General features: G+C 35.9%; 1 protein-coding gene across 1 annotated transcript; it reads left to right on the top strand.

Annotated features, from left to right (window-relative positions):
- Window positions 1-1,078: 1,078 nt before the first annotated feature.
- Window positions 1,079-5,625, top strand: LOC127075160 (serine/threonine-protein phosphatase PP2A catalytic subunit). Its single transcript, XM_051016613.1, has 6 exons — window positions 1,079-1,611; window positions 2,781-2,895; window positions 4,073-4,181; window positions 4,257-4,334; window positions 4,812-5,003; window positions 5,084-5,625. The coding sequence occupies exons 1-6, from the start codon at window positions 1,359-1,361 to the stop codon at window positions 5,255-5,257; spliced, it is 921 nt and encodes a 306-aa protein (XP_050872570.1). The 5' UTR covers window positions 1,079-1,358; the 3' UTR covers window positions 5,258-5,625.
- The last annotated feature ends 4,403 nt before the right edge of the window (window positions 5,626-10,028 follow it).

Here is a 10,028-nt window from a genome sequence, read left to right as displayed (position 1 = left end):
ATTCAACATCAATATCAAAGCGAATTTGGGTTGTGGTGATCAAATTTTGTTTTGGAAACCTATGTGGTTGGGTGAGACAACATTGAGAGGTATTTTTTCCAACCTTTTTTCTCTTGTAAGTAACATAAATCATTGTGTATCAGATATGGGTGAATTCATCAACAACTCATGGCATTGGAATATTATGTTTGATATTGAAGAATCACAACTTAATGGAGAAGAATGTCATCCCTTTTAATTTTTTTTGGGCCTGACGTTACCTAAAAATAATGAGTTACTTGTAGGAGGACATAGACACTTGCCACATCTCGAGACTTCTCTGTCAAACTATTTTATACATCTCTCATTTAACACCATACCACACTATGACATAAACTAATTTTATGGATGCATTAAACATTATTTGGAAATGCAAAATTCCATCTAAAATTAGCATTTTTGATTAGACCTTATCCATGACAACTACCCACCAAAGAGGTTCGACAAAGAAAATGTATCTCTATTCTCTTGCTTAAAAATTAAACAAAATTGAAAAAAATATTATTCTTTAATTAAAAAACTATTTGAATATGGAGTATTTTTGTTTCCATCACTTATATCGATTTGAGGATTTTAAATATATAAAGGGAGGATTTTAAATATATAAAAGGAGGATTTTAAATATTGACTTTTGAATTTGATTTGCAACACATTAGATCTCATAGAACAACATTCTGTTTAATAGAGAACTCCTTTCTATTGAACAACAAAACCAAAAATTTAAAAAAATTATAATAGGTCGTGTGTTTATTAAGATTGTTATTTTCTTCTTTTATTTTTTTTCTCTCCAATAAATTTTAATCTTGCTTATAAAACAACCTACATAGATATTAATATATTAGTTGTATAAAAAAAAAAATATTAGTCAATCGTATGGGAGCTCTATTAATTCATTTATTATCTCTTTTTATTAATGTGATTTAAAAATAATTAATAACAAAAGTTATATGACCCGGGGCCTTTGACCCTCTTTTTTTAGCATTTAAAAAAAAAGACATCATGTATTAAAATGCAAAAATAACATAAAAGTAGAAACAAATCTTCAAAAATATCGACAGAGTAATAATTTGAAGAGTCTAGTTTTGTTGTAAAAAGGATATAATTTTTGTCGCGTTGTTTTTGTCTCTCAGATAGAGAGACTGAAACCAACAGAACCACCTTCAAAAACGGTGCGTTTTGCTCTCATCGTTCGGATTCAGAATCTAACCCTAACACCGTCGACGACGCTCCGATTCCATCGGTTCCGGCGTTCCACTCTGTTCCCTCGGCAAGACCAGATCTATCTACGAGAAGAAGCCAAGATCTGGATTGGATAAGCCATGCCGTCTCAAGCCGATCTAGACCGTCAAATCGAACACCTTATGGAGTGCAAACCTTTGACAGAATCGGAAGTTAAGGCTCTTTGCGATCAAGCGAGGGCGATTCTGGTGGAAGAGTGGAACGTGCAGCCCGTGAAGTGTCCTGTCACGGTTTGCGGTGATATTCATGGCCAGTTTTATGATCTCATCGAGTTATTTCGGATAGGAGGGAATGCTCCTCATACTAATTACCTCTTTATGGGTGATTATGTAGGTGAGTTTTGATATATTCTTTTTTTCTTTTTCTTTTGTTTTTTTAAATGAATTTCTGTGGTTAATTAAGGTTTAAAGATTATCAATTTGAATATAAAATTTGGAATATTTGGTATTGAAATTGAATATTTAGGTGAGTAGATCTTGCTGTGTGAGTGTGGATGTTTTATACTTTTATTACCTTGTGGTTCATGATAAATGTTGGTACTTCAATTATAGAAAATACTTCTGGTTGTGATTTGTTTGTATCTTAGAAGAAGCGAAGATTTGTTAGTCGAAAGTGTCATGAAGAACGAAATTGAAAGTTATGAATGGATTCTTCTAGAATATATATCAGTAGGGCTCTAGGAGTGAATCTCTGTGATGTCAAGTATCAGTTCTTTGATATTCTTTCCGAATTTGTCCGGAACATATTCTGTTTGAACTTTGAAATGAGGTATAGCTGGAGAGGTATCCAAATTCTATATAATTCCTCTGTCTTTCAATTGATATTGAATCAAAACTGTGTCTAAGCAAAAGTTCTTAAGCTTTATTGTACTTTTCTCTATAATTTGAGGGAAAGACCGGCTTGACAACTTTGTGTTGTGAAGAAGTTAGAAGTTAGGCTTTAACAAGTGTTAACCTCTGAAACATTCAAACGTGAATTTTGTTGGGATATCAGTATTGGACAAGTAGTGGACCCATGTCTGATACCGATGTGTTTGGATTCTTAATCAATACATATATGTGGGGTGTTCTAGCTTCTTTTAATTGTCTATTTCTGATATGCTTTGAGTATTTCACCGGAATGTATTTTTTACCGGTGAAAAATTTATTTTCTGTTCTCTATTAAAATCATTTCTAAAATATGTGAATTGGAATCTTCTCTCTCATATCTTTATAGAAGATGCTTATGGAAGGGGTGAAATTGATATTTGATACTATTTCTATTTGTAGGAAATATGCAATGAATTTTATGGTTGTGTTTGTAGTATCTATTTTTATCTCTTTCTATTAAGTAATGTTTAATTAGTATCTTACAGCTCCAGATTTGATGCAGATCTATATACAAGTATACATCATAGATTATCCCACATTTTTTAAAGTCAGATACCTGATATTACCTTTGCTCAATTGCATCGATTCTATTGTATGCTGCAATTTACTCACCATAATGCTTCATTCATGCAGATCGTGGGTACTATTCTGTGGAGACTGTTACACTTCTCGTGGCCTTGAAAGTTCGTTACAGAGATAGAATTACAATACTCAGAGGAAACCATGAAAGCCGTCAAATTACTCAAGTGTATGCACTATTTCTCCTCATTATATGTTTCTCACCCAACACAATTGGATGGCATTTTAGTTGCTAAGCCCCAACAATTTTTTCTTACCCATATATCTCCAATTTTTTTGCTTTTGCATACCCAATATAGCTCAATTGTCATTTAATCATATATCCATAGGGTAAACTATGAAGGCCTTAAGAGAAACAGTTTGGTTTTGTAGGACCATGATTGTTCTATTTGTCATTCTCATCATTACATGTTGATATAGTTTTTAGTTTTAGGGTAACTTTATGTTCCTTATTGTTTTGAGCTGTCTATCCGATGCTCATAGAATCATTGTAGTAGCAAGGTTCCTTTCTATGTTATCAGACTCGGATAGCGGCACAGCCATCCCAAAAATGGAACGGGAGTGGCACGGGTGTTACTTTAACGATGAGGACTCTGATACAACTAATATTAGTAAACACATAATTGCTAAATACTGAGGACCCACACGGTTCCAAATTTGCTCCCGTATTGTGGCTGCTCCAACCGTGTCAGCCGCCTGTGCTGCTCCCGTGTGGCTGGGATTAGTTAGCTTCATTGTCTCGTGCCAAGATAACAGTCGTTCTGGTCGAGTTTGATAACATAAATTCCTTTGTTGATATCAACATGCAACATAGACTGTGTAGAGTGCACACTTTGACATGACACATTTAGCTTTGGAGCAACATATATCAAGCTTGTAAGTATTGAGAAACGACCCCCTATTAACTGGGTCTGTGTTAGGAAAAATAAGAGTCATAGAGGATCACAATTGAGGATCACAATTTCTAAGTTATTGAGTGACAATGACAGCTTACAAACAGCTGTTGGCTAGTGAGTTAGAAGACTGAGATACTTTTATAGATAGCAAGAGCAGATTGACATGAGGTAGAATTGTAATATTCTTGGTGTGAAAGACTTAGGTCCTCCGCAATAGCAGGTTCTTAGGTAAGGTTTAGGTAAGTTGTTCTTAGTGACACTTGTTAATGTTAACACCAATTAATCAAAGATTTGAAATTGAAATTGAAATATACAGTGGTAAAAAACAAAAATCTCAATCAACCCTACCTAGAAACAGAAGTTCTTTTTAATACCAAAATAAAATAATGTTTGTATTTGTTGTTTTTCCATTTCATTTAATCTATATCCCTCTCCATTTTCTGCTTCTAGGTATGGCTTCTATGATGAATGCTTGAGAAAATACGGAAATGCCAATGTCTGGAAATTTTTTACTGACTTGTTTGATTACTTACCTCTGACTGCCCTCATTGAGAGTCAGGTTTGAGTTAAATATGTTGCAGAACATTCTTCTGACTAATTTTATGCCAGCCTCTAAATTCCTCATATATTTTAGGTTTTCTGCTTGCATGGAGGTCTCTCTCCTTCTTTGGATACACTGGACAATATCAGAGCATTGGATCGTATACAAGAGGTTCGTGTGTAACAATTAGCATTAATGCTCTGCATTTAACTAAAGAACCATATTTGAGCTAAACAGCTTTCTGATTTTTAAGTTGAAAAATACTTGATTTGAATTGCCACCTTTGTTTCATTGAGGACCTTCAATAGGGACATATTTCCTTTCCTATCTGGTTTGATCAAATATTAGTACGTTACCAGCCTTGCTTCAGGCTGCAGGTTCCTTTGGCTAGGATTTTGAAAGGCTTACATAAATTCTTTGAATCCAATTCACGATGTTTTTTAATCTCTTAAATAATGTTCAATTTACCATGTTAATCTCTTAACCAGTGCCCCGAGAGCACTCGTTAGCATTTCCCTAAAATATATTAATCCTTAATGTTATGAAAGAAAATGAGAAACATACTGTGAAACCATGTGTCTCAACTACATCATGGAGGTTTTATTATATATGATAAGAAACAAATCAATATATAATTGCTCATTACAGGTTCCACATGAAGGACCAATGTGTGATCTCTTATGGTCTGATCCCGATGATCGTTGTGGGTGGGGAATATCTCCCCGTGGTGCTGGATACACATTTGGCCAGGATATAGCTTCACAGTTCAATCATACCAATGGTCTCTCGCTGATATCTAGAGCTCACCAGCTTGTTATGGAAGGATACAATTGGGCTCAGGTGGATAATTATTTTTTTCCGTCTTTAGTAATACCTTTATGCTGTTTTCTAATGATTTCATATTGATAACACCATTTTAGGAGAAGAATGTTGTCACTGTATTTAGTGCTCCAAATTACTGTTACCGGTGTGGGAATATGGCTGCCATACTGGAAATCGGAGAGAACATGGATCAGAATTTTCTTCAGTTTGATCCAGCCCCTAGGCAAATTGAGCCTGACACATCACGCAAAACTCCAGATTATTTTTTGTAATGACTTCATATATCTGCTTGTTTGTAGTTACTGCTTTTTGCAATTATTGTAGATGTCTTTTTAAGGAAAGAGGAATTTCACTGTTTAATTGAAGACTGATCGTCAACATGATTCTTTAAGTTGGAGTTGTTCTCCTGCCGCTGCTCATGCCTTATCTGCGAGAAATCAATAGAACTGATCTCAGCCACCAATTGGTGTTTGTATATTTTTAGTGGGGAAGCGGCAATAACATGGTTGGTATATTTCGTTATGTAATTTTTTATTTATAATTAAACCTCCATTTAGAAAACAGATTTTTGATTCGGGACAATGATGTTCATTTGAGACTTTTGAAGGTGCCAAATGAAAGGTACTGGTGTTCAATTTTATTATGGTAGAGAGGGTTGAGTAGTAATGGTGCATTTCAACTATGTTATGGGCTATTTTGTTTGTGTCAATGTGCTAAGTACTTAAAAAGGTATTAGTAAAAGAGAGTACATAAGAAGGTAGGAAGAGTGGCTATCGATTTAATTGGTTGTATTATTTAGGGGTGTTTAAATTAACCGTTATTTGAATTATCCATATTCAAATTTGATTATTAAAAATCGGTTAGTTATTAATATAAGTTTTAATTAAATCTATATTTTTGAATATTTTTTTTTGGAATCAATTTTTTATTATTATTCTTGAATACAATCAAGATGATCCGAGAGATCCAGCCAAACCACCTATACAATGATAAACCAAACCACCTATACAATGATAAACCAAACCTAAGCCATCATCAATTTAGCTATGTTGGTATTACTGATAGTGTTTCTAAAACATATATCATTCCTACATAAAATTAATCCATTCCAGCTCCTCTTGCCACCAACCAAGGATGTGGCCTTCCACCCTTTGTCTTTACTCCTATCAAGCATCCATTCCAGCTCCTATTGCCACCCACCAAGGATGTGGTTGATCTACAGTCAACTGAGCATCAGAATGCTGATAGAAACAACACTTATTATCATCAAGAATACCAAACCTTTGCATTCTCTCTTTAGTAGTAAGTCTGTTTTGTCAGACTAACCAAGTCCCAAAAACTGCTTTAGGTCTAACCAGATTTCTATAAAACAACTTCCTCCACTTGATGTTCTGCTGAGATCCTTGCTGCAAATCAATAAGGACGCAATAGATGGTTATAATTATGATTCTTATTGGATATGCATTCCAATCTTTTATCCGGTGCACCACATTCCTTTGATTGAGGATGACCTTCAACATCCAGGAGCATGAACTCTTCACTGGAATTGTCATTAGGGTATCCCTTTGTATGTAATAGCAGTTGATCCATTTGATTTGCATGCTATCAGCCTTCCCTCAGATTCCACAACAACTTGACCAGGTTGGCTTTGTTCAGACACTCAGAGGAATCAAACTCAAGCCACTCTACTTCTTAGGGGAACAAACCTTCTTCCAAGCTACATTAGATTTTCTCTTGATGATGGCTTATCTACTACATAAGTTTTCTGAATTATCTGCTTTGGAAGATGAAATTCTGGTATAGTCAGAGTTCAGATGTTCTACACGAAGTCATGACATCTGATCCAACATTGTTACTAATACAGCAAGACAATTATAACAATTAAAATTCAGTACTGATATGCACTCATTCACAGATGTCTAGACATCTGATAATATACCATCATGAAAATAAGAACATCCAGTTTTTTCCATCTAGTGCACACACACAGTAGAAAACAAACATAGCCCTTATGTTTATTGATCCTGCCCAGTTATCAGCATGATGTCTCAACATTGTTTTGAACATCACCTGTCACAATATTACAGATGGGTGAACTGTAACAGACCAATCAGTCTATCAGTAACAGTAGTCAATACTGAATGTCATAACATTCTGTTTTGCAATCAGACTGCAGGCTATGTGTCAAGTCTGTTATTTCCTTCATAAACAGACTAGAAATAGACTGAGTTATAACAGATAAAATACAGTGTGCAGAAGGTAAAAACACCAGTAATTGTTAACCCAGTTCGGTACAACTTTACCTATTCTGGGGGCATACCAAGCCAGGAAGAAGATCCACTATTAGCAGTATTAATTCAGAGTTAAACTCCCCCGTTTACAACTCCTCACTTAATCCCTACCCAATGCAATATATACCTAGGAACTCCTAGATAGAAACCTCCAGTTTCCATTCCTATCACTACAATTACCATGTAATGTTTAAACATCTTGAACATGCTTCACAGCTTCGTTCAAGAACATAATCACTCTTGCCTACAGGCTTTGAGTTACAAATAATCTCATGCTTTCAAGCACTGAGAAACACTTGGTAACCTTCCCACAGGTTGGGAGGTTTACCTCACAAATACCCCTAATTTTACATTGTTTGAGGCTTACAAAACCTAGGTTACAATCTCCTATTTATAACCTAACCACCCAACTGGATTTGGGCCTTCATAAATCGCAGCAAATCTTTTCCTTTGCTGTTATAGAGCTGGCAGAAATCTTCTGCTACAATCAAGATCTTCAATCAATCTTTTAGTTCCTAAAATATCTTCATATTTAGAAACTGTATATTCACCAAATCTTCTGATTGAATCTTCAAGATCTTCACATAGGAGTTAGGATATTCACCAGATCTCCTAATTAATCACAAACCAAACCAGAATTAACTGATTCAGTTTGATACACATGTGAGATGTCACAGTCCCGATGTCGTGACATCTTGCATGACATGTTGGTCCAAATGTTGAATTTCTTCAACCCAACATATTAAAACAACAGAGGTGATTACATTATTTGTTTTACAAAATTAATGCAAATCTTAAGGTACTAACAATCTCCTCCTTTGGCAAATTTTAGCTAAAACAAATAACCCAATATGGGTCTGCACTTCCTCTTTGTCCTTGACAACCCCATTGCCACCACCACTGTTGGTGTACATGAGGAAGAAGATGTACAAGGATCAACTCCACCACAACCCTTCCCCTCAACAGTAGGGCTTCCTGAAGAATATGTAATGCTGAGTACATAGATAATGTAACTCAGATCACAAGACACAACTGTCTTCTTAACTCAGATCACAAGACACAACTGATGAACCCAGTTAGTGATTTTTGTGTCTGAATCCATCTTCTCCTTGCAACCAGATGTTGCTTGCTTCTGGTGCATCTTCAGGACAAAGTTTCTCTCCCCCTTTTTAGCTAAACATTTATATATAACACCTTCACAAAACCAGATCCAGGAGCAGTATGCCCAGATCTTAACAAACCCCATGGTTTAGAGGGAATGAAATGTTGCTCTTGTGAGAAGAGGAGTGCTGAAACATCCTTTAAATAGGCCAGACCATGCTTAGGAGTTAACGGTAGGAGTAAATGCTTGGTCAAGATTCATAAATATTTGCTGAGAATCAGTCAGATAATCACCACCAATGTCCCAGACAATCTTTGAATACCTTTTACAGCTCTTGACTGTTTCCAGAAACAGCAGTTCCAAGACTATTCCATAAATGCTGTCAGACACGTTACAAGCTATGTCTTAACATTTGATACTGCTTTTGTCGGCATTCTTCATGTATTCTCCCTATCACCATTTCCTAAAACCACTTTTTCACCTCCAGTGGTAGCTTGACATCTGGCACCACACATCCACATGTCCTTATACACCTTCCAGCAGGTACAAAGGATATCTTATGTTAAGACATCTCCTTTGACATCTTGTGAACACTCTGTCCTTTTTGTTCACAAGGCAAACTATCAGCAGTTAAACCACTAAACAGTAGTTTAATTAGCAGCAGAAGCAAAACAATTACTAGCTATGGCTACTAGTAATACACATATGCACAAGGGTACTTCTCCTCCCCCTAAATCTGTGCAACAACAACAAAATTACTAGTTATGGATGCAACTAGTAAGACACACAAAACTGCATAATGCACAAGGGTACTTCTTCTACCCCTTAATTAGTGCATTCATCAAATAACTGCTACTGAAGCTCCAACACCTGTACCAGCCAGAATGTCATACTGACATCTGCTTCCATATTCCCTTATGACTGTGGGTTTCAGAAGGAAATATCAATATTGTCCAAGGCAATGTCATGACATCCGATCAGACATTCTTTTGCTTACTCAACCTTGATACACACCATATCATCCCACTAACTAACAAGGTTCCATACCTTGTTATCTGAGAACACATAGACCACAAGCTTAATGATTACTTGCAGTGCAAAGACAGAACTTCCCCTGTCATGAACAACCAACTCTCCTCTTGAAACATGGAGATCACACATAAGCATATCCAACACCCCAAAGTTGGACCTTTACAAACTTCCTGATTCAAGGGAGAACCCAGACCACTTGATGAATGGAAAACATAAGACGCATCTTCATGTCTTCAAGAGCACACCCTCTGTTCAACCCTCTTGGCTGAACACATCCATACTCTGTGTCAATCTCTCTTCTAACCAGAACAAAAAACCACTTCCCAACATAACACCATCTGATAATCTTCAGACATCACTGAGTCATTGGCTTGATCCACACGAACCCAGACACAAATTGGGACATATACATTCTCATCCCATTACAAGAGATAATCTTCCATAGAAAGCTCAAAACTCCTTCCACAAGCTCCAAGAGATGAAAAGGAAACACCTCCTTATGTCTTCAACTTACTACTTTTCTGTTTAAAGTAATTTGTCTCAGACCTTCCTCAAGAATAATCAGCTGCCATAAGATGATTGTCTTGATCCTTCGAACTCACTTCTGAGATAGACCAA

The sequence above is a fragment of the Lathyrus oleraceus genome, chromosome 4 (genome assembly GCF_024323335.1).
Source record: "Lathyrus oleraceus cultivar Zhongwan6 chromosome 4, CAAS_Psat_ZW6_1.0, whole genome shotgun sequence".
Classification (NCBI taxonomy): domain Eukaryota; kingdom Viridiplantae; phylum Streptophyta; class Magnoliopsida; order Fabales; family Fabaceae; genus Lathyrus; species Lathyrus oleraceus.
The sequence above is the reverse complement of the archived record's forward strand: the minus strand, read 5'-3'. Positions and strand labels throughout refer to the sequence as shown.